The sequence below is a fragment of the Tachypleus tridentatus genome, chromosome 9 (genome assembly GCF_004210375.1).
Source record: "Tachypleus tridentatus isolate NWPU-2018 chromosome 9, ASM421037v1, whole genome shotgun sequence".
NCBI classification, from domain to species: Eukaryota; Metazoa; Arthropoda; class Merostomata; order Xiphosura; family Limulidae; genus Tachypleus; species Tachypleus tridentatus.
In genome coordinates, this window is record NC_134833.1 from 168,126,170 (window position 1) to 168,151,964 (window position 25,795).

At 35.2% G+C, this 25,795-nt stretch overlaps 2 protein-coding genes across 2 annotated transcripts in view; both read left to right on the forward strand.

Moving 5' to 3' along the window:
- The window catches only part of LOC143226895 (beta-scruin-like), a 51,921-nt gene extending 30,278 nt beyond the window's left edge, over positions 1 to 21,643 (forward strand). The window contains 9 exon segments of the mRNA XM_076458429.1: positions 4,345 to 4,467; positions 6,899 to 7,068; positions 7,201 to 7,346; positions 12,421 to 12,537; positions 19,659 to 19,706; positions 19,709 to 19,841; positions 20,103 to 20,306; positions 20,988 to 21,208; positions 21,551 to 21,643. Coding sequence (XP_076314544.1) covers positions 4,345 to 4,467; positions 6,899 to 7,068; positions 7,201 to 7,346; positions 12,421 to 12,537; positions 19,659 to 19,706; positions 19,709 to 19,841; positions 20,103 to 20,306; positions 20,988 to 21,208; positions 21,551 to 21,630 — 1,242 coding nt within the window. The 3' untranslated portion in view covers positions 21,631 to 21,643.
- A 3,786-nt stretch (positions 21,644 to 25,429) lies between these two features.
- The window catches only part of LOC143227580 (hapless 2-like), a 35,309-nt gene continuing 34,943 nt past the window's right edge, over positions 25,430 to 25,795 (forward strand). Inside the window, exons 1-2 of the mRNA XM_076459010.1 lie at positions 25,430 to 25,458; positions 25,590 to 25,757. Of these exons, the coding sequence (XP_076315125.1) occupies positions 25,430 to 25,458; positions 25,590 to 25,757 (197 nt within the window). The remainder of the gene's footprint in view (positions 25,459 to 25,589; positions 25,758 to 25,795) is intronic.

A 25,795-nucleotide genomic window follows, 5' to 3' on the forward strand; every position in this document is an offset into this window, starting at 1 on the left:
CATCCTCTACACTTGTGTTTTTTACACTTATCGTCTATCCTACTCTCCAAATGTCATCCTCTACACTTGTGTTTTTTACAGTTATCGTCTATCCTAGTCTTTAAATGTCATCCTCTACACTTGTGTGTTTTTTTACAGTTATCGTCTATCCTACTCTCCAAATGTCATCCTCTACACTTGTTTTTTACAGTTATCGTCTATCCTAGTCTTTAAATGTCATCCTCTACACTTGTGTTTTTTTACAGTTATCGTCTATCCTACTCTCCAAATGTCATCCTCTACACTTGTTTTACAGTTATCGTCTATCCTAGTCTCTAAATGTCATCCTCTACACTTGTGTTTTTTTACAGTTATCGTCTATCCTACTCTCCAAATGTCATCCTCTACACTTGTTTTTTTTACAGTTATCGTCTATCCTAGTCTCTAAATGTCATCCTCTACACTTGTGTTTTTTTACACTTATCGTCTATCCTAGTCTCTGAAATGTCATCCCTACACTTGTTTTTTACAGTTATCGTCTATCCTACTCTCCAAATGTCATCCTCTACACTTGTTTTTAGAGTTATCGTCTATCCTACTCTCCAAATGTCATCCTCTACACTTGTTTTTACAGTTATCGTCTATCCTAGTCTCTAAATGTCATCCTCTACACTTTGTTTTTTACAGTTATCGTCTATCCTAGTCTCTAAATGTCATCCTCTACACTTGTGTTTTTTTACACTTATCGTCTATCCTACTCTCCAAATGTCATCCTCTACACTTGTGTTTTTACAGTTATCGTCTATCCTAGTCTTTAAATGTCATCCTCTACACTTGTGTTTTTTTACAGTTATCGTCTATCCTACTCTCCAAATGTCATCCTCTACACTTGTTTTACAGTTATCGTCTATCCTAGTCTCTAAATGTCATCCTCTACACTTGTGTTTTTTTACAGTTATCGTCTATCCTACTCTCCAAATGTCATCCTCTACACTTGTTTTTTACAGTTATCGTCTATCCTAGTCTCTAAATGTCATCCTCTACACTTGTGTTTTTTTACAGTTATCGTCTATCCTAGTCTCTAAATGTCATCCTCTACACTTTGTTTTTTACAGTTATCGTCTATCCTAGTCTCTAAATGTCATCCTCTACACTTGTGTTTTACACTTATCGTCTATCCTAGTCTTTAAATGTCATCCTCTACACTTGTGTTTTTTTTACAGTTATCGTCTATCCTACTCTCCAAATGTCATCCTCTACACTTGTTTTTACAGTTATCGTCTATCCTAGTCTCTAAATGTCATCCTCTACACTTGTGTTTTTTACAGTTATCGTCTATCCTACTCTCCAAATGTCATCCTCTACACTTGTTTTTACAGTTATCGTCTATCCTAGTCTCTAAATGTCATCCTCTACACTTGTGTTTTTTACAGTTATCGTCTATCCTAGTCTCTAAATGTCATCCTCTACACTTGTGTTTTTTACACTTATCGTCTATCCTACTCTCCAAATGTCATCCTCTACACTTGTGTTTTTACAGTTATCGTCTATCCTACTCTCCAAATGTCATCCTCTACACTTGTGTTTTTTTACAGTTATCGTCTATCCTAGTCTCTAAATGTCATCCTCTACACTTGTGTTTTTACACTTATCGTCTATCCTAGTCTCTAAATGTCATCCTCTACACTTGTGTTTTTTACAGTTATCGTCTATCCTAGTCTCTAAATGTCATCCTCTACACTTGTGTTTTTTACACTTATCGTCTATCCTACTCTCCAAATGTCATCCTCTACACTTGTGTTTTTTACAGTTATCGTCTATCCTAGTCTTTAAATGTCATCCTCTACACTTGTGTTTTTACAGTTATCGTCTATCCTAGTCTCTAAATGTCATCCTCTACACTTGTGTTTTTTACACTTATCGTCTATCCTACTCTCCAAATGTCATCCTCTACACTTGTGTTTTACAGTTATCGTCTATCCTAGTCTTTAAATGTCATCCTCTACACTTGTGTTTTTTACAGTTATCGTCTATCCTACTCTCCAAATGTCATCCTCTACACTTGTGTTTTTTACAGTTATCGTCTATCCTAGTCTCTAAATGTCATCCTCTACACTTGTGTTTTTTTTACACTTATCGTCTATCCTAGTTCTAAATGTCATCCTCTACACTTGTGTTTTTACAGTTATCGTCTATCCTAGTCTCTAAATGTCATCCTCTACACTTGTGTTTTTTACACTTATCGTCTATCCTACTCTCCAAATGTCATCCTCTACACTTGTGTTTTTTACAGTTATCGTCTATCCTAGTCTTTAAATGTCATCCTCTACACTTGTGTTTTTTACAGTTATCGTCTATCCTACTCTCCAAATGTCATCCTCTACACTTGTTTTTACAGTTATCGTCTATCCTAGTCTCTAAATGTCATCCTCTACACTTGTGTTTTTTACAGTTATCGTCTATCCTAGTCTCTAAATGTCATCCTCTACACTTGTGTTTTTTACAGTTATCGTCTATCCTAGTCTCTAAATGTCATCCTCTACACTTGTGTTTTTTACAGTTATCGTCTATCCTAGTCTCTAAATGTCATCCTCTACACTTGTGTTTTTACACTTATCGTCTATCCTAGTCTTTAAATGTCATCCTCTACACTTGTGTTTTTTACAGTTATCGTCTATCCTAGTCTTTAAATGTCATCCTCTACACTTGTGTTTTTTACAGTTATCGTCTATCCTACTCTCCAAATGTCATCCTCTACACTTGTGTTTTTTACAGTTATCGTCTATCCTAGTCTCTAAATGTCATCCTCTACACTTGTGTTTTTACACTTATCGTCTATCCTAGTCTCTAAATGTCATCCTCTACACTTGTTTTTACAGTTATCGTCTATCCTAGTCTCTAAATGTCATCCTCTACACTTGTGTTTTTACACTTATCGTCTATCCTAGTCTCTAAATGTCATCCTCTACACTTGTGTTTTTTACAGTTATCGTCTATCCTAGTCTCGAAATGTCATCCTCTACACTTGTGTTTTTTACACTTATCGTCTATCCTACTCTCGAAATGTCATTCTCTACACTTGTGTTTTTAGAGTTATCGTCTATCCTAGTCTCGAAATGTCATCCTCTACACTTGTGTTTTTTAGTTATCGTTTATTGTGACAATTGTTTCTTTGTTGACATTTTTTAAAATTATGTGAGAAAAATAATTCAAAGTGCAATTTAACAATCAGTTAAGTTTCTTATTTCACATTCATACAAGCTGGGAAGCTTGCACGCTGCTGTAATAATTTGTTTGTTGGAAGCTAAGCACAAAGGGCTATCTGTACTCTGTTCACCATGAGTATTGAAACTTATAGCATCGTAATTCTGCAGATATACTGCTGTGCCCTAGGGAAACATAAAACTTGTTAAGCCTATGTTACAAATGATGTTAACTGACGTAAAACAAATCAATATACATATACAACGTAACTGTAACAGTCAACACCCTGGACGATTCAACTATCCATCTGGAAAAAACTTTCTGAACAACTCCAGAAACAAATTACAAAATTAAAAATAAGCCTTAAAACAACAATTTCGTTATCTCAAGTAATACTTCGCACTCACTTCTTGACCACATGGTCGTCCTCTTTACAGTTTAAATTCATCTCACGTATATATAAAATTATATTTTATTTTCACCAAAATAATCCAACTCTTGATACCAGTGTTGTAGTGTCATTGATGGGTCATCATAAATCATCCAGTGAAAACAATTTAAAGTACACTTCACATAAAAATAACAAATTATTGTACTTCTGTCTCCATTAAGTCCGAACACTTGTAACACTAAAAACCAGGTTTCAATGTGTGCTAGCTCACTGTGTAGCTCTGCATTTCACTTAACAAAAAAAAATCAAAGTTTATTTGAACATTTGTGATTTTTTGCAGGCTTTTCTTGTTTGTAACTTGTAATTTGTAGGCAAATGGTGCTTAAAATATAACCACTACTGATGTAAAAAAATAAACTGTGTTATTTTACCGCTGAGTAAATGAAAACTAAACATTAACAGAAACTCTGTTTGTCTAATGGCTCCTATCTGTCCTTCAGTGATTAACTCTTGAAGCTTTCTGAATTTATATTTATAACCTACCTTAAGTCCTGTGGAATATTATAGATGTTTTAGACCTATTTCATCCTGACATTATCGTCATGACCTGCAACTCCCAGTATATTTTATAAATTTATACGAACATTTATATAAGTGACATAGGTAATATATAAATTTTATTCAGTTTCAATAAAACGTCCCTTTGGAAAGAACTGTGCTGATGTTTTGGAAACATTTTGTGTAATTTCATTGTTTTTATTTCATACTAGAAGTTTAATCCAGGTAGAAGCTATAGAACCAATGGAGGAATACAAACTTACATCAGTGGTTATCGACCTAAAGTCCTGGGTGATGATGCTATTTCTAAAGATTTGGCACCGGTTACTATACCTGTAAGTTTTTCTTTCAGTTAAAATATTAAAACATTTCAATGTGATGACTATAGGTAAAATGAGTCTGAAATAACTTGCTCATTGTTTGTTTGTTAATGAGTTTAATTAGCTAATAACATTTGAGTGTGTATTAAAAACTTGATTATGTTTATTCTTTCCATGGTATTGCATGCTTTGAAAACTGATTTTTTAGTATTCTGAATCGCTATAGTTTCTTTAAGTCTATCTAATCCAAAATCAAATGTGTAAAGCAGACAGTGATAGAATACAAGAAGAATATACAATGTACAATAATAGTTTGATTGACCAACAATCAGAAAAAGAAATGTTTAGGAGTCTTCAATACCAGTAAAAACCTACATGACAAGCTAGTAGTTTTACAATGAATATATTTAAGTAATTGTAATATCTGAGATGGTATGAGTATTGTGCATGGAAAACAATAGTTCTTTCCAAAATTGTTCATTATTACCATTTATATTTAACAGAGGATTATTGATTCCCTATTATTCAACTATTGCTATTGTCTCCAGGTACAAGTTTGTTGGCCCGGCATGGCCAAGCGCGTAAGGCGTGCGACTCGTAATCCGAGGGTCGCGGGTTCGCGCCCGCGTCGCGCTAAACATGCTCGCCCTCCCAGCCGTAGGGGTGTATAATGTGACGGTCAATCCCACTATTCGTTGGTAAAAGAGTAGCCCAAGAGTTGGCGGTCGGTGGTGATGACTAGCTGCCTTCCCTCTAGTCGTACACTGCTAAATTAGGGACGGCTAGCACAGATAGCCCTCGAGTAGCTTTGTGCGAAATTCCAAAACAAACAAACAAACAAACAAGTTTGTTATTCTAATAGATGAGTGTGATGTTCCAGAGTAGTTCCAACAGAGAACATTTCATTAGCAATTGAAAAAAGCAGATGTAATATACAGCCCAAAGGGTAACGAAACAAACTGCCACAATACATTTGTTATAAAATAGATAGCCAGTCGTTGTCAGTGAAAAAGTATTTATCTGTTTAACTTTAGTCACTTTCTAGTAGCTTATACAGAATCTTGAGGACCATCTTTCTTTTTACAAGTCGCTCCATGATGTCAATGGTCTCGTACTCAGCTCTGTCAATCTTTGTTCTTCCATGGTTTCAGTCTCTTTTTTCCAAGAGGAGAAGTTGTCTAGATCATTTACATGTTGGGGTTTCATCTCCAGTATCAGTCTTATGGAAGTTTATTTGTTCTGTCCTAGTCATGAAGATCACTGGAGATGGTGTCCAGATACTACCTGAGCAGGTTATGTAACTGTACGAACTAATCAGCTGTGTGACCTTCACAGTCATACAGTTCTTGTAAGTGAGATGGTAATCCTTATGGAAAAGCTTAATGTCAGGCTTTCTATATGATGTGGTATTTGTTGATAAAGCTGGTAGTCTGAGAAGTATTGGATAAACGAACCCACAGTAACAGCAGAGTTCGCTCAGAAGATTATGACTGTTTTTCATGAGAGAAATAATTGGTCTGAGAAAAAAATGAAACTGGGCACATCATAAACACCTGAAGAAAAATATCTGTATTTTAAACATTAAAAGAAAATATGTCTTTGCATAAGTGCATACCCTCTCCTAGTCCTTTTCACCTCTAGGTTGTGTTATGTGCCACTGGCTCAACATTGTGCAATGTGTTCAGCACAGTTAACACCCTATTATAGCCCTTATGTTCATAATACTGTTTTGTTACATTCACATATAGTTTGATATACACTATTTAATCTTCAGTTGTTAAAAATATTGTTTTGATTTTGTTAAATGATTGAAAATAAGAGTTAAGTTACTTATTTCTGATTTGACTAGTTATACCATGTATATATATATACGGTAATATCTGAATACACTACCGATTTGACTTGTTATACCTTATATATATATATATACAGTAACATCTGAATACACTACCGATTTGACTTGTTATACCTTATATATATACAGTATACAGTGGCACAGACAAGTACTTTTAAACAAATCTAACACTCAAAGTGAATTGAATAAATAATCCTTAGTTGAACAGATGTGAAGGGTTAGTTGGTAATAATGGATAATTTGTAAAAATATATTGTTTATGTACAATATTCATACCACCTCATAAATTACAATTACTTAAATCTTTTCCTTATAAAACTACCAGCTTGTCATGTAGGTTTTCACTCCTGATGAAGGTAGCATGAAGGTATCCAAACACGTTGTCTTATTTTTTTAATTTTGGCAGTTGGTCGATGAAACTTTTATTGTGTATTTTGAAAACTGACCTTGCCTTTATTTTAAACTATTACACTAATTATCACAATTGAATTCAATAAAAGTGTAAAGTTTTTGTCTTTGTTAAAAGGTTAAACAGTTTACTTTTGTTTTTCTGTAGTTGACACTAAAATGTTTATACTTTGGTTGATTTAGTTTTGGCCTCCTGACCCAGACATCAGAGACTCAGGTTTTCATACTGATGTTTACCAGTTTCACAGTAGTAAAGAGAAAATGTTATTTAAACATTTCTATACCATTCCTCGCCAGATTGATCCTAATTTAGGAAAGCTTCTTTTTATGGATGAAGATTACCAACATTCAAAGTAATTATAGATCTTTCTTAATGAATCTGTTTCCTTGTTATCAAATACTTCTGATGTAAAATAAATCAAAACTATTTCAGTGTAAAAAATAGTAATTTTGAAATGCATGTCTTAAATTTCTAATTATTACAGAAAAGTCCTTGGGCTTCGAAATGTTGAGAACACTCCATATTACGTGAACCGTTTACATGCAACAGGTGACATTCAAGACACTTCAGTTCCTGTCATCGTAGCTATTGGTGGAGTAGATCCACAAGACCCCATGAACATTTCTTACGGTGAGAAGGATGGCACAGCTAGTGTCATACTGTACATCAAATTATGTCTTACTTACAAAACCATGAAGTACAGCTGAACAACAAAGTATAATATTTTTGTCATGTTTTCTTTTGCAGTGCTTTAAAGGATATTTTGTGTACAGTTAATCATGGATAAAATTTGTATAAATGCTAGTGAGGGTATGGTGTAGACTAACACAAACATTCTCTTTCAACCATTATCTTATTAGTTTTAGCTGCACACATCTTCATGGGATTTAAGAAATATATATGTGATTTGTACAATCTATTGCCAGATTTTAATGTATGGGCTGGATTCATCACTTGTTAATGACAACTTTCACTACAATTAACAAACTGCACACACTCCACTTCTTTTAAAATAGTATATTAAAACTAGTCAAACATATAAAAATGTTTGTTATATGATTGATTACCACAATTGTATTCAGCTTTAAATAATTATCACTTTTTGATAAAGTCCACATAAGCTGGTTCTGTTATTTTAAAACATAATTCACAAAATAAATTATTCTTTTCTACTCTGTTATCGAAATGCAAGCTGTAATAATTTCAACAGCATTTTGCCTGATAACAAAATCTGACGTATCAACCTGAATGATGAATGTTGTTTTGTCATTCTAAGGATTCACAGACTTCCTGCAATATCGTTCAGCTTGTGTAACGCCATCTGCTCTGGTTGTTCCCACTTCACTTTAGTATAGCTTTGGTGAGCTTCCTGTAGTATCCTGGTAACTCCCTGCTTCATCATTGTAGCTGGTGCATCTTGTATATGGGTTAGCTTCTCTTTTTCCATAGCTATCTCTCAGTTACACACATTGTGTCCAACAAAGTCCAACAGAGAGTAACTGATGTAGCTCTTATATGGTCAGACCTGTTGGCTTCACTTGTCTGAACAACTGTCGGATTTTCTTCATATGGGCTTCTTATTTGCCTTTGTAGGTTAGAATGCTATCCACATAATAGTAACCTTTCCTGAAGATGACCTTGATAAAGAACATGAACCTATCTAGTTTCACCATGATAGCTTATTGGTTTCCCATAGATTCAGAAATGAACTGTGTCACAAGGACCAACCAGCTTCCAGAAATGTGTGCAGAAACAACTTGAGTCATCCATCTTCATTGTAATTACCACTGGTGTACAGTAGATTGAATTCAAAGGCTTGATGACTCCAGCTTTTAATATGCTTGATCAGATCTCCTGTTGCATAGGGCATCTAGTAGGGCTTTATGTTAACTGGATCCTTGGTCATGGCCATGAGTTTGTGTTGCACAAAGTCTGTCTTGCCTGGTGAGTTTTTGAAGACATTTGTGTACTGGCACAGTAAACCTGGTAACCCTTTCTTCTGCTTGTCGGTGAGATCTTCACTGATGTTGATATCTCTATATGTCTCAACTCCAACCAGTGGTCTTAGGTCTAATAGGTCTTCAACTCCTATGACAAAGACACTATTTTTGGTTCTGCATCTATGATAGCCACACCAGCAGTGTTCATCTGTATCTCAAAGCTTACACCCACTAGATCTTTTTTCTCTTGAAGTACCTCTTTAAAAAAAAAATTGGCATGGTAGATCTTGGTCTGATATTCTAATTAACCTTACAGTCCATTTGTTGACCACTTCCTATACTTCAAAAGGTATTTTCTACTACAGGTTGAGTTTGTTCTTATCTGTACTAGCAGAACTAAAGCCTTCTGTTTGACCTTGAAATGTTCTTCATGGTCTTTGTTATCATAGAACTGTTTCTGACTGCTTTACATCTATTACTGCATGGGTGGTAAAGATCTGCCTAGATCTCACGAGTCTCCACTCCATACTAGTGTATTACTTCTGAGGTATGTTGGGTCCCTCTGTCAATCAAGACGTTTTTTGAAAAGTTTATTCTACATAACAATTCTGTGAAGGCTTCTGTTTCTCTCCATTTTCAACTGAATAACGTGCTGCATAGTCCACTACTTTCAACACATACCAGTTGACCTTAAACAGCTCTTCTATGAAAGGCATATCACAGAGTGGTATCTTGGTTACCTTCCTTCTGAGTATTGACACATGACAGCAGAATTTGATCACATCTCCAATGATCCTTGACCAACAGAAGTTGCTGGTGATCCTGCTAGCCATCTTCTTTACTCCCTAAATGTCCTCCCACAATCTGTTTGTAAGTCAACTTCATCAATTGAGTTCAGTATTCTGTTAGTACTATGACCTGTTTAACTTCCCCAGAATAATTGCCTTGATATATTAATATAGCAATATTTTATGGTACTCCAGTCTTTAAATCCTTTGAATTGTGCTCTACTTTATCCTAGGCACTCTTCCAAAGTTTCTGCAGTGAAAGATCTTTCTTATGTACTTCCTTCAGTTCACCTTTCAAGACTTGCAGGGGCTTGATGTCTTGGTTGCTTTTCTTGAGTTCTAATGGTGACTACAGATGTTTCATCAGTCTTCTTTTTGTCTGGTTTCTCAAACTTGTACTGCCTGGTATGATGCTGATCACCAAGTCATAAAAAGGTTCCTTCATACACATGGCCTCAAGGTTTCCCATGTAATATGGAGGGTCCATCTTTATTCTTTTTTTATGTAAACCTTCTTACTGTCCCATCAATCAGCACACACAGATATGCCTTGCCCATCATCTAGTCATAAGATAATAGATTCATTTTCACTGCTGAACCCAGTATCTTGTAGGACTTGGCCCTGACATAGCCATCACCTACTGGAATATTATTATTTGTTGGCACCTCTGTGTTTGTCGCATGTTCCAATCACCAGTGGCACTGTTGGCCCTTTGCTAACTTGAGCTGACCATGTATCATCTGCTTTTTAATTATGGTTACAGACTTCTTTTGGTGAATATAATGAGTTGTCTCTGTTCTGTTTCTTCTGGCTGGCAACACTCTTTCTTTGTTTTCTTCCAGTACTATCTCTGTAGGTAGCTCTGGCTGCTTTATGTTGAGATTTATGTTGTTGCTTGTCAGTTACAGATATGTGCTTCATTTACAACAACCATAGCAACAACCATCTTTTCTTTCTTTTGTCTTTTGATTTCCTGTCACCTTTAATGGCTTCTGGTCAGTCATCCCTGGTTTCACCTTTAAGTGGCGTTATTCCTGAACTTTCTAGTTATACTCTTATAGTCACAGGTACATCAAAAGTGAAGGCTCTCAAAAACGTCATAACAACTTCTCATTGTGACGTCACATGTTAAACTTTCCCGGAGTTAGTTTAAAAAAGTTTATTTTTATTTCTCAATTGTAGGCTAATTGGAATAAGAAGTTCTAAGAGACTACAACAGGTGTACAACACTTTATATGAGAAAATGCAACTAAAATCATAAAAAGTTCAGGTACTTATCAAGTGTTAAAATTATGATTTGAATCATATTTGAGCAGACCTCATCCAGTGTATTTTAAAACACATAGTTTTACATGTTTTTATGTTTTCTAATAAAATATATAACAAATTAGCATTGTCAAGGAGGACCACTTTTGTCCTCTCCTGTATATTAATCAACGTGTAACATCTAACTGTTCCACCCTACAATCTTGTACCCCTTCATGCTCTCATCTCCAGGACATGTGCCCAGTAATGGTCAGTTTCAAACTGTCTTTGTTAATCTGAAGATGACCTCAGATGGTCGAAAAGTTGTTCTGTACTTTGTTTTAATTAAAGCTATAATACTTTTACCAGCCGTCTCTGCAATACGACTTTACTTCAAGTGGGTTTCATGGATAAACGTATACATCACGTAATGAAAATGATGTAACACAAGCATCAAATTGTGACCATAGAGTTGTGTGACAGATGTCTATTGTCTTTGTTGGGAAACATTTCACATGGTATGAGATATGATTATAGAATAACACTCAATTAAATTAACAAGAAAAATTCAGAAGTTTCTAATAACATGATGTTGATTCCTAGTTACACTACCCATCATTACTTAGTTACCAATCAAACTTGCCATAAATTATTGCTTCTAAAATTAGCTTTAACTACATAGACTAAATCATAAGCCTCACTTTAAGTTAAACAGTCATGTATATGTAACAAGTATTTTAATAGGCTAAACAAATACCACCACAACTTCAGTAAATATCTAATAAGCAGACAAATAAAAACGTAATTCACCAGAGATTAACACAATATTTCAAGAGCAATGACATTCGTGAACTAACTCGCTTTCAATATCAAGGATGGCGTTTTATTTAGTGGTTAGACCACGAAGTTACCTCTCGTGTACTACATAATCTTTCTCAGTGTTAATAAATGTACATCACTGCTAGGGGGAGCTGGTGTCAGTTTCATAATACCTACATACTTAATGAAAACCAACAAGCGCCATGTAGAAGGCAATAAAGTGCTTCAATGTAAGTAAAAAGCCATGTTAAACCGAATGATGTAAACATAACAGTAAACTAAACTTTATAATGTGTTATTTCACAGTATGTAATATTTGTATCCACTCTGATTTGATCCAGAACAATGTAGTAATGTTTTTGAAGTTATTCACAAGAAAGTGTCCTCACCATTTCTTGAGTCCATGAAGGAGATCCTTTGTGTGATGTTATCAGTAAAAAAAACCTTCAAATATACTCAACTTCTAAGGAACAGACATGAGATCAGTAATAAATACAAAGCTTTCTTTAATAAAAGACAACTAGAGATGTGCTAAACTATTAAAAAATAAATGTGTCAAATACAAATGAGGTACTATGTGTTAATTCATAAGATATTTACTGAAAGCAGCTCATTGTTAAACTAAACATTGTTTAATGAGTTGTATTTTGTCTGAATCTTGTTTTTACCATCCCTCATGTTTAATTGTATTGTGAAGGAATCATATGAATACAGAAGGTTTTAGAAACCTGAAATTGGGTTAAAGTTAAAAAGATTTTTTATATATAACAGACTATTTCAAAGTATTTGTGTCACGTGCTTTTGGTTTGTTTGTTTTTTGTAAAACGTTCTTTCATCAAGTTTGTGTGATTTGAGGTCTTGGAAAAGGGGGTTTGTCAACTATGTAATGAAATTTGATAATATTTGTTGCAGGTCGATCTGTGTTTCAGTATCACCCTCTCAAAGATAGGTGGGAATTTTTCGGGTTTATGTCACTTCCAAGAAACCATCATGCTGCTGTTTACTACCGTGGTGCCATCTATGTAACAGGTAGGTGTGATAATGACAGTGGAATTAGTTTTAATTAAACAGTGTGCGTTTTTCTCATAGCAAAGCCACCCTATTTAACTGAAGGATTAGGTTGAAATTAAATATTAATTACACTCAAAGAACTTGTAATGTTAAAAAGTTTCAAGATTCTCAGTACATAACACTGATGACAAAAAACACCTAATATTTGCCAATACGTTGTTTTAATTTCCCCCTGCTAACACATTGATCCATATTTTTTTTTGGTTTCTAAAGCCTTTAAGTACAAGGGATATTGTTATCTTGTAAATTCTAAATCCTTGATTCTGAAAATGTTTTTATGATCTGAATGCATGAATATTTTATGACAGAAGGAACTGTCATACCCTTCCAAAAGTGATTAATGTTTTGGTGGTATTACACTACCTATGAAATGCTAAACAATGTCAAAATATAGTTAATATATTCTATTCCACTGTAACTTTATATAACTTCTAGTTATCACATGACTTACTGAGTTGATTATTCAAAATAATTTTAATGTAGTCGGCATTGTGTATTAGAATTAATATTCAAACAAAAATGTAAAACAATTCTACAATAGTTATTTTACTGTTAATAATGGTATTATTTTAGTTGAATTTTAAACATAGAAAACTTATGGTTTTGTTTTTGGAAGATCAATGTATTCAAGATTACTTTTATGATTTAGTTATCTTTAATACTGTGTTGTTCTGTCTTACTCTTTCTCCTGTGTTCCATTTGTTGTATGATTTGTTTACCTAATAGTCTGCACTGGTTACGGCAAAACCAAGATACTGAAAGCTGTCTTCTTTGCTTTTAGACTATTTATTTATGAATATGGTCTGCAGTTCATTCACAGATGTCAGCAGATGATTGCAATAGTGGAAAATAAAAGATGTAGTTTCATCCTGAAAATGTTTAGTTGGATTGAGTTCAGTAGTTAGCCGAAGAAGATAACTGAAGTTTAGCTCTATGAACTAATTTTATACAATTCCAGTGCAAGGTATTGTTGAATTATACCTTTGTTCATCAGGTAAACACCGAGTATTTCCAGAACTGGTACAATCAGGATGTTATTGGTTCCTCTAAAAGAATTGAAGGACCCAAACTCTGCTCTCTACCATGAGAACATTTACAACACTAACACAAATTTGCGCTATAAGAACCACATATGTAGTGTCAGACCCACAGAGCAGATTTCGTAATTAGGGGTTCAGTACCGTGATCCCTCCGAAAAGGTCATAACATATATTTGCTTTTAATAATCAAAAACTGTAAACATAAATTTTTCATTGCAACTAGTGTTTTTTACTTTTCTAACGTATATAACATAAGACCAAATAAGGTTCAAATAAGCAACAAGTTTTCACAATTATTCTAATGAGCAAAAGCATTAATCATCTCTTCTACTTTGTTATCTATCACAAAATTTGTTATTTCCCGTTCAGTATTCAAAATGGCGACACGAGGAAGTTTTTATTGTCCAATGGTAGAACATAAGTAAGTTTTCATTTGAGGTAAAGCAGAGATTGATCTTTCAGAAGAACTGGATGTGGCTGGAATAGTGATGAATATTTGAGCCAACAAAATAAGTTGGAAGGAGTAGAGAGATGCCACTCTCATAAATCTATTTTGATTAATTATATCCTGAATGTAATGCATTATATTATAATTATATCCAGAAGACAAATGTGGATTTTGTTTTTCTCGATTTAGAAGACCAACCACAATCTTTCTTCCTGAAGGTAATTGATTCTCATTCAGTCCATAAAAGTCACAAAGTAATGAAATATCATTTGTAGCATCTTATTTTTCAGGTTACATTATGACACAGGAGAAACCGCAAAGGATATTTTGATCATTTTCATCGAAACGGGATTGAATTTGCTCTTTAAAAGTTTGAAGTGTGGGAAAGAAGATAGCATCTCTTGTACATAGGGGCGTAGATTCTGGGGGAGTGGGGGATGCGTCCCTCCTTCATTTTAGTCGGGGGTATACAATCATTATCCCCTACAATTTGGTCTGTTGAATTGTTTTATTGTATCACAGGCCTATAAATTGTGTGTTTGTCCTTGTGATTCTCGTGTTCTTACCAATCGAATTACATAATTAGGCCTAGATGTAGGCTTTTTCAGTAGCCAAAATATACATCTTTAATATAGGCGTGCTTCTAAGCTTTTCGATCTAAGCGATAGTTCGTAAGTATCAGTCAGTAGGCCTAAGTATACATGCAAGGCTTGCAAGCACTATCACAGAATCTACCTACGTCTTGTAAGATTAAGTAAAATTTTCATCACAACAGATTGAACAGAGCATGAAATTCGAAAATATTACTCCCAAGCGTAAACTCCTGTGATCTAGATCTGGCAGGCCATTTGTAGCTTGTAGCTGCATCAATCTTATGTATATATTTTGTGGTTTTCCTATGCCATTTGTTCTTATGCATATCTAACCGGTTTTATTGTCGAACGCCTTACTCTCCTTAGCTGCCGAGGTCGCTGACCATAGTGTACAGATAACGACAGGTTCAGGCCACTCGGATCCAGACCGGGCCTACATCACTTCCCTCCTCTCCCTTTAGTCTGAGCCTTGATTTTACAAGAGGGCTAATTAGACCTGTGTTTGTGGCCTCATTAATCCATGAAATTTCAGATTATCACTGCCCTCTAATAAAGTGCTGGTGCTCTTTGGTAAAAGAACAATATATTATCTTATCATAGATAGTAAAATATTGTATTTTCTTGTATAATTAGAACACAAAAGGAGCGATTTCAACAGCCTGAAGCCTCTACTTGAATTGTATTGTTAGTTTTTGTTTAGGTGTTTTTATTTAATAGATGTGCTTATAGTCATTATATCACAACGTGTTTGATGAGCTTTAACAGGAATATAATATATTTGTAATTGTTTAAATATTTTTGATAAACTTGCAATTACTTGTGTTGTAACTAGCACACATTATTGTCCCAGCGATGCCCAAGCAGTCAGTCGGCTTGGTAGTCATTGTGAGATTCACGTGTTTGACTTAAATACATTGTACAGTTCAGCCCTACTTCCATTCTGTTCTATCTTCGTTCATTGTACGTTAGAGTTTTTCTATAAAGGGTGTATTTTAGCCTGTTGAGTCATCTGGGAAACAGATTCCAATTATGACAAGCAAGCGTCTGAAACTTTCTGATATTAGACAGTTCTATAAGCCAGTTACTAGTACTACAAGTGACAATGTAAATGTAGATAATCCAACAACCTCAAACAAAAGAATAGAAACTTGTTATACAGAGAAAATACCATGTTCATCAGAGGACGAGTCTGAAAATGCTTGTGCAACTATTGCACATCATGAACCACCAGATAGTTGTGAAACAAGTTTGTGCAGTAATGAAAAATCTGACACTCCACAGATACAGTGTGGAAAGCCATATCATCCAGACGCACAACTAATACCACGACAGAAAGCAAAATCTCAAAATATCAACTTCCAGGGCAAGTGGTTTGATAAGTTCCCATGGCTGCACTTCGACAATCAGACTCAAAAAGTCATATGCTTTCATTGTGCCAAGGCAGAAAATAGAGGCCTTTTTACAGGGAAATTGGAGAGGCCAGTGGAGTATACCTTCATATCCACCAGTTTTTGCAACTGGTAAAAGGCAAAACAGAAATTCAAAGAACACCAATCCTCCTCTCAGCACAGATTCGCTATATCTCCAGAAGGTTTACTTGATGTAACTCCAGTGACTGTCCAGCTACATGATGGAAAAAAGAAGCAGCAGGAAGAATGCAAAAGAAGTCTAGCTAAAATATTTAGAAGTTTACGTTTCTTACTGTGTCAAAGTTTAGCATTACGTGGACATACTGATACAGAGAGGAACTTCCTGCAGTTATTGAAAAAGAAAAATCCTGAGTTGACGGCCTACTTGTCAAAGAAAACCACATTCACATCACCCCAGGTTCAGAATGAAATAATGGAGATGTTCAGCCATCAAATACTGAGGAACATAGCACACGAAGTGCAGCAAAGTAAAATATTTGCATTAATGGTTGATGGCACTCAAGATGTTACAGGTGCTGAACAGGAAGCAATATGTGTACGATATGTAGATAAGAACCTTGACGTCCATGAGACATTTCTTGGTTTGTACAGTGCTTCCAATACAACTGGTGAAACAATATCCTTGACTATACTTGATGTACTGACTAGACTCAATTTACCACTGTCAAGATTAAGAGCACAAACTTATGATGGAACCGCTAACATGAGTGGTGTGTACAGTGGATGCCAGGCAAAAATAAAAGAGAATCAATCGTCAGCTTTGTTTTTTCACTGCAGAGCACACAAGGCTAATTTAATAATGCAACATGCAGTTGAAGCTTGTGAATGTGTTTGAGATTCTATCCAGTGGGTACATGAACTTGGTGTCTTGATTCAGAGGTCAAGCAAATACAAGACAATCTTTGAAACTATTGTATCGTCAGACTGCCACAATGGTCCAGTTAAATACATCCGTCCACTGTGTCCAACATGTCGGTTGTACTGCCTATCTGCAATTGCATGTGCTAATGATTACTACAGTGACATTGCTGATTCTTTGTCTGAATTAGCAAATGAAAAATCAGACGTAGCAGTGAAAGCACGAGGTCTGCTGGACAGATTTGACAAAGGAAAGACAGTTTTAGGATTGTTGATGGCTGAGCATCCATTAGCTGCATTAGAGGAACTAAACCGTGCATTCCAAGCAAAATCAGCGACAGCATCTGGCATGATTGAAGCATCTGCAATGACAGTTGAGCAATTATGGGTATTGCAAACAGAGGAAAATTACAACAAGATATTTGATGAAGTTGAGATAAAGGTAACTTCCCTAGATCTGGTTCCTATTGAACTACCACACATTTGCAGACCCCTCAGAAGGATCACAGGTGATGGCTCAGCACACTATTCTGCAACAACTAGAGATTACTACAGAAGCCACTATTTTGAATTTGTGGACACAGTCATAGAACATCTGACCACTAGATTCAATGCAGACAACAATGACTTGAGGCAATATTTGGCACTTGAGAACATGATCACATCTGGCAAGATTGGCAACTTGGTTATAAACATCTATCCAGAAATCTCTGCACAACGGCTCGAGTTTCAGTTGCCCATGTTCAAAGGAACAACAAAAGCAGTATCTATGAAAGGTGCAGAGGATGCTTACTGTAAAATGCATGAAACAAGCCAGCAGAGGTTTCTTCTCATGAAAATTTTGCTTGTATGTCCAGTATCTAGCTGCGAATGTAAACGCAGCTTTTCTGCATTAAGACGATTGAAGACGTGGTTAAGGTCAACTATGTCCCAGTGCTGCCTCAACCATGTGGCAGTTTGTCACACTCACAAAGATGAGGTCGACAAGATAAATATAGAAGAGCTTATGAAAGAATTCATAAAGAGATCATCACAAAGGAGGTCTACGTTTGGGAACATGTAGACTAGAGGACTAAATGAATCTTACTTCAATGAAAATTATGAATAATTATGTGCTACATTGTATTGATGTGTAATTTTCAAGAGTTCACAAAGACATTTTAATTATTTTTATCAAACAACATGAACAGTTTTTCAGTAGATATAAACTTATCAAGGGTAATTACTAATTTTATTAATATTTGAAAACGTAATTCATACAATGAAAGTTATTAGTAACCTTGTCAAGTATACTAGCCATCTTTTATACTGTGCAGTGTGCAGGAATAAATTCATGTGGCAGTTAATTTGTGACATTTGTCTTTATTCTATTAACATTTTGAAAACTGTTCACAACACCTCACTTATACAAACCTACGTGGAAACCTTGAAGTATCGTGGCAACAAGATTACTCTGTGACTGCATGTTTACAGCTTTCAGGTTCACGTAATCAGATATTACCAATTTGCAAATTAAACAGTCCACATAAGTGGTTGCAAAAATAAAATCCCCCCCCCCAATCGGGTGTAGAAATCTACGCCCCTGCTTTGGTTGGACCATTAAAATCTGCAGTAGCAGCTGCATATTAAACTTTTAAGGCACGTTATGTCGATATTTGGTGGTGAGGAGTGGTCAGTTCTATGAAACTGGTGTCTGTTTGTTTGTTTGTTTTGAAATTTCGCACAAAGATACTCGAGGGCTATCTGCGCTAGCCGTCCCTAATTTAGCAGTTTAAGACTAGAGGGAAGGCAGCTAGTAATCACCATCCACCGCCAACTCTTGGGCTACTCTTTTACCAACGAATAGTGGGATTGACCGTACCATTATAACGCCCCACGGCTGCGAGGGCGAGCATGTTTGGCGCGACTCGGGCGCGAACCCGCGACCCTCAGATTACGAAGCGCACACCTTAACGCGTTAGGCCATGCCAGGCGAAACTGGTGTCTTGTTCTTCCTTAATTATCTGATTTATGTCTTTCATCAAATTTGTGGCTTCGTCCCATAGCTTTGAAACAGTTTCATTTGTATCTCTAATGATTTGAGGTTGCTGATTGTTGCATCCATTTTTTTTTAGATTTGAAGGTAAGTTAACAAAAATGAAGTTTCAGTTAAAATGTTTTCCAAGTCCAGGAAAGTGAAGATGAATTGTAAATCACAGACTGAAACTAAAAGGTCATTACTCGTAGCCAAGGTTCTGGGATTGTTTAAAACAATTTTAAGATGTGTGTGAACTGTAGCTTCAATATGTTACTTCAAGACTGTCTTAAGGCTCGCACTCTGAGACTGACGTTCTTTAACTCTCGTTTTTTTTTATTTTCTTTCCCATTTTTCTTTTTCTTCAACCTCCCTCCAAGAGCAGTGTAGAGTTCAGTGGTTTGGCCTTACTTTACTGTAAGTACAAATGCACATCATATACTTACAGTCATTTATTATTCACAACTTCCATTGTTAGAAACATGTGAGAAAAGCATTATGTTATATCTCACCTACCATAAATAAAGGTAATAAAATGGAACAGAGCTATCACTGTTTTTAGTGACTCAAAATATTTATTGATTTGGATTCTTATTCCCTGTCTTGATTTTCTACTGTGTCTGATTTTTCAAAAAGGGTTTACTGAGGTTTTATTATATACAGCATAGTTTTATTTTAACCTTTTAATTATTTTAGGTGGATGTGACCCTAATATAAGATGCTGGGGAGAAATGATAGCTACAAAATGACATTTGTGTACAGAATTTCCTCTAACGAGTGGACAAGAGTCGCTGACATGCATGGTGCACGATCTCATCATTGCATGGTTGTTTTCAATGACAAAATCTATGTCATTGGAGGAAGAGATGACTCTGGAAGGTAGGAGGTTTCAGTTTACTCAGCGTATCTGAAAACATCAAATTGATATTATATAGCATGAAAAAAACATTCCAACAATTCCATGAAATATGTACCTTTCTGTTTTATTGTTAACTAATGTATCTGAGGAGCAGCTCATTGACTGTTTAGTTAATATAGATCTTGTGCTGCAGAGAAATATCTTGAAAGTTTACTTAAGAAATAAACATACAATTAAAATTACATTATTTTAGAGTAAGATTCATTGTTTCTTTTTAACAGGTTGAGTGCATCTGTTGAATCATATGTTCCTGCAATAGACGAATGGAACCAAGAAAAACACATGCCTTTACCACGGATGGGGATGGCAGTTGTTTCTCACAGAGGGTATATTTGGGTTATGGGTGGAGTTACCACTACAACAGGTGGAAATATGAATTCTTCAGTATTAGACGATGTTTTATGCTATGATCCAGCATTAGGACAGTAAGAATCTTGTGTACATTTAGGAATTACAAAGAGAACACTTTACTACATTGTGATGATTTAAATACATGAACATGGGAACAACTACTTTTTGTTTTTGATTTAACAAATGTAATTTTAAACACATTTAACTTTTGTTTTTACCTATTTTTAATTTGTTATCCGTAATTGCCTAAGTAAAAGTAATAAAAAGGCTAGTGCCAAAAAACTTCATGCATTATGCAAAGACATATTATGGCCCCGAGTCCTGAGCAAACAGGGATGCTAAGCACCTCACAGCAAAATGTTTTATGTAGTAATAAGAAAATATAGATTGGGATGGTGAGAATGAAAGCTTGAGATAAGTGCCACTATATCTAGGAAGTGGTTTTGAATTGATATGTTTGGACTGAGTTAATGGAGGACCTTTCTGTTACTATTTATAGTAGGCCTTCAAATTCAAAAAATAAATAATTGAAAAACTCAACTACAGTTAAGGCTGTTTTACTGCAAATGGTTAAAGATATTTCATAGCCACTCACTTACTAGAACAGTGTATTATACATAATGATTAGAAAGTGCCGATTATGTTTATATTCATCAAGTGAAGACACCACAGTTCATTTAACTTTAGCAGCGAGTATGGATTCAAATATATAAAAGCATCAAATTATCTTCAATTTGCTTTGTTTGTTTATACAGATGGGTAAATGGACGACCATTAAGAATTGCCCGAGCCTTTGGTTCAGCTGTTGAATGTGATGGTAAAATCTGGTTGTTCGGAGGTGCAGCTCCAACACAAGATGAAAACAATTATCTCGTAAGTTTACCAGCTATAGATACATACGATGATAAAATTCTGGACTGGACTCAGAAAGCCACCCTAAGTTGTCCTCGACATTCTTGTGTAGTTGTTGCAATAGGTAAGAAACACGATGAAATCATTGCTTTATACCAAGTATTAAATTCCAAACTATTATAAATGTATGAATATATATTGAGTAACATAATGTTAAAGCTAGTTGTGTCAAAACTATTACCTGTTTTATGTGTAAAGTATTGCAAGTAATGGCTTTATAGGAGCTGAACTTTACCCCCCCAGTCACAATATATTCCTGAAACATAAACTCAAGTGGAGTACACAAGTCACTAACTTCAGGAAGTTTACAGTTAGAATAAACATTCTGACTCCAAGATTGAGATAAGAATTTCACTTCAATCTTTAATAAAATAACTCTACAAACCATCCTTATCTGTTTATGTAGATGACCCAGTTATGTTATTCAGTTTGAGAAAGGTAGCAACAGCTACTTACGTGAAGCTCAAAATTATAGCATCAGGTTAATCATTTTTCTTCAGGAGGCTGGCTTATATTTCTTCAGCAGACTTCTACACCAGAACAGGAGTTCTTATACCTATTGATTTTGGTATCCTTATGAATTTTCATATAGTTTAGATTTCTACCCACAAGGAGACCCGTTACTTAATAGGAAATTTTTGTTAACTTATTGTGATTCTCGAAACAGAAAATAGAGATACTTCAATGACTGGTCAGGGATAAGATAATAACTCAACTGCCTGTTTACATGTACCTATCCTAGTCTCCTGGATATCCATCCTACATCAAAATTCCAACTCACCCCCTTTTTTGGATATTTAATCCAAGTCAATATATACATTTCTCTGTTATATTAGTTTCCATCAGTGGATATTCTCTAATGAACTTTGTATGATCATTCCCATGGACTTTTCTTGACCGTGGCAGTGTCTGTTTGAAAATATTTCACCATGTATTTCTATATGTGACAATAACAAATAATACCACAATGATTTATTAAGCATACTTTACTCTACAGAACTTAACCAACAATTCTGATGTTATTTAAGAGCTAGACTTTGAAACTGTTTTTCCTACTCAGAGCCATAGAAAAAGCAAAATTTACATTTTTTATCAAATAATTTGGTGATTTTAATAAATCAACAACTGATCCAAAGGCACTCTATAACCAACTGTTGTGAACCAAAACTTAAAAACTGAACAATTTGTAAAATTTTAAAGATTTTCTCAATCAGTATACTCTCATGTAATCTTGGCCAAAAGTGTGTGTGTGTGTGTGTGTGTGTGTGTGTGTGTGTGTGTGTGTGTAATACACCTTTGTACAAATAATGTGACTTCTTCAGAAATGTTAGATTTAAAATCAAAGAGTTAAAACACATCTACCCAAATTAAAAAGTTACAGCTCTGGTATTAGTGAATATTACCAGCAGTAAATTCATTGATAATTTCTTCAAATTTTGGTCGTCTAATAACAATCTTTAAGAGTTTACTTCTAATTAAACAAAGGATTTCTTGTGAAAAGGAAGGTTACAACTTATTTGGTCATCTGTGATGACCATGGTTATATTAATTGCTAGCCTGTATGTTGCTTTATTATATTACAAAATTGTAGACTAATAATTCAGTCTCAACCACTGTAAACCTCTACCCTGAGATTTGAACAGTATTATAGTAACACTAGTTAGTTCTGTTTACTGTGGTTGTGAATTACATGCATTATTTTTTTATTTAAGAATACCATATAGTGGTGTTAACTAGATCTAGTTACTGCAGTAGTGGCTTACATGTATTTAACACTGTTGTTTAAGAATATCAAAGTCAGCTATATCTCATTACCATGGTAGAGAGTTATACACTTTATTTTAGTATACTCGCGTAATAATACTAGTTAGATCCTGTTAATACAGTTGTGAATTACATGTCTGTAGCTCTGTTTAAGATTATAATATTCTAACACTAGCTTGATCTTGTGAGTATAACACAATTTAAAAACACCATATAATAATACTATCTAGAACTGGTTTCTATAACTCATTGTTTAATAATACCATATAGTAATATTAGCTAATCAGGTTACTGTAATCCTTTATTTAAGAATACCATATAATAATGCTACATATAACTGGTTACAGCAGTAGTAAGTTATGGCCACATAAATATTTATTTAAGAATACAGTATAGTAATGCTAGCTGGATCTGGTTACTGTTTTAGAGAGTTATGGCCACATAAATCTTTATTTATGAATACCATATAGTTGTACTAGCTGGATCTGGTCACTGTAATAACTCTTTCATTTAAGTTGATTGATATAGCACAAAGTGATGATGTTATTTGTGTCAAACAAGTTGTGAAAATACAAAAGTTAAATATTATACAAGGTAAAAATGAATGAAGTTAAAAACCAAATAATATTCCAAAAGCAAATAAAACACTAATAGAATTAAAAAGGCCAATGGCCCATACAAATCTAAAAACACAATACGTTGTACAGTGTCATCATTATGAATGGCACTGTCCATGTCGTGGATAAACCCATGACGTCTAAAATCGTGCTGTTGCTCAGAGTCATAATGACAGCAAGGCAGTAGAATGTGTGATATTGTGACTTCAGTGTCACAAAAGCCACAGACTGGTGGATCAGTCCCAAACAAAAGAAAACAATTGGATAAAAGCTCTTACTGATGAATACCCTAGGCAGGAGAACTTTCTCCTTCTGAACCTTATGAAAACAAGATGGCCAAAGAGTAACAGAAAGTTTGATCTGAAAAAGCTTTTAATTACGTTGCTCATCCAAGTTCGTTGCCAATTGATGTGAAATCGAGCCATTAATACAGAACTATAGTCCATATATGCGACAGGCATGGCCACAATGGTAACAGTGCAGATGAACATAGTTGCAATGTCAGCTAGCTTGTTCCTGTGAGTACTAACATAGCAAGGCATTTAGAAAAACCAGATAGAAACAGAAGATAAACAAAAATGGGCCAGGTATTTTCAAATATCAATGAGAACATGGTGAGAACTAATGTGAAGCAATTTCAGGCCCAATAAAGAGCTATGAGAGTTAGTATAAACAATGCAGTTGGTGTACTTCATAGCTTTGCTTTACAAGATAAATGGCATACAATTCAGCAGTGAAGAAATATATAGTGGATTCTGTGAGCAGCCACCAGACAACATCAACCATTATAATGCCCACAGAGTCACCTACTTTTGAACCATTGGTATGAACGTGAATAAAAGAATGGTTCAAAACATGGCACATCCAATGGGAGTATCTGCCTTCCTCAAATGATTCAGGGGTAACAAGTCATTGCAGGATGAGCTGATCAGTGGATAAAGCAGTGTCATCCAAGGAAAACCAAATTCATCCAGTTACATCTAGATATGAAGGCTAAAACAAAGAATGGCAGGTTATCTATTCAAAAGCATAGTCAACTGAAGAAGGAAGACACAACCCCAAATGGGTTGCCGTGGGTTTACAAACTCTAGACTGGAGAAGTGTGGATAGCCCTGTGCAGAGCTGAAGCCTGATGGTGAATGGGGCTCAGCATCTTCAAAGCAGAGGCCCTGTCAGAATCATAGTTTGTATTGAATGAGGGCGTAATAGATCTTAAACAAAGAGTGTCAATCCACTCCCCAAGAGGTTGAAGAGAGGACACAGGATGTTCAGTGCCCTTGTACATTTGACACATAGCTGCTTGATGTGAGAAATGAAATTCAGCTTATAGTAAAGCTAAGCCCCAAGAACTTGGCCTCAGGGACCGTGTATGAAAAACAACCTCACGAATCAGAGTGAATATCCCATTGGTAGCAAAAGTGCATGCATATGGTTTTGGAGAAATAAAAGGTAAAACCATTTAGTGCCATCCACTTCAATTAACAAATAAGAAAAATCTGAAGCTGCCAATCAGTAAATCTCATGTTTGATGGCCAACATGAGATCAGGAAAGCCATTGACAGAGAGCCCACTTATTACAGTAGGTGAAACTTGTACAGTGATAACATTCATTTTGATATTGAATAGTATCACACTTAAGATTCATCCCTGAGTGATTCCAAATTTCTGTGGAAAAAGAAGAATAAGTGTCAAAGCCCTCTCGACTTGGAATTGCCTGTTCAGTATAAAATTCCAAAAAAAATGGGTAAATGGCATGCAACCCAAATAAGTAAAGGTCCTGCAAAATGCATTACTTCCACGTAGTTTTGTAAACCTTCTCGATGTCAAAGAACACAGAAACAAAATGTTCCCTTTTATGGAAGGCTTCCACAGTCAACATTTCAAATCAAATAAAGTGGTCCATGATGGACAACTGCGATGGAACACATACTGGGTGAGTGAAAGGGTTTGTTTGATTTGAGGTGCCAAACAAGACAAGCATTAACCATCCTCTCAAGACCTTACAAGAGACAGCTAGTCAAGCAATTGGATGATAATTAGAAGAAATTGTGGGATCCTTTCCAGGCTTATAGAAAGGGAGAGCAATAGCCCAGTGGCATGCATCAGGAAAAAACATTTTCTGCCAGATCTGTTAAAACAACCAGAAAGAATCAGCAGGGGAGACAGGGAAAAGATGGCACAGCATCACATAATGAACATCAGGTCCATCGATGTAAGACCAGTGAAGAGCAAGTAAAAGTTCCACCAGTAGAGATGGCCGATCAAGGAAA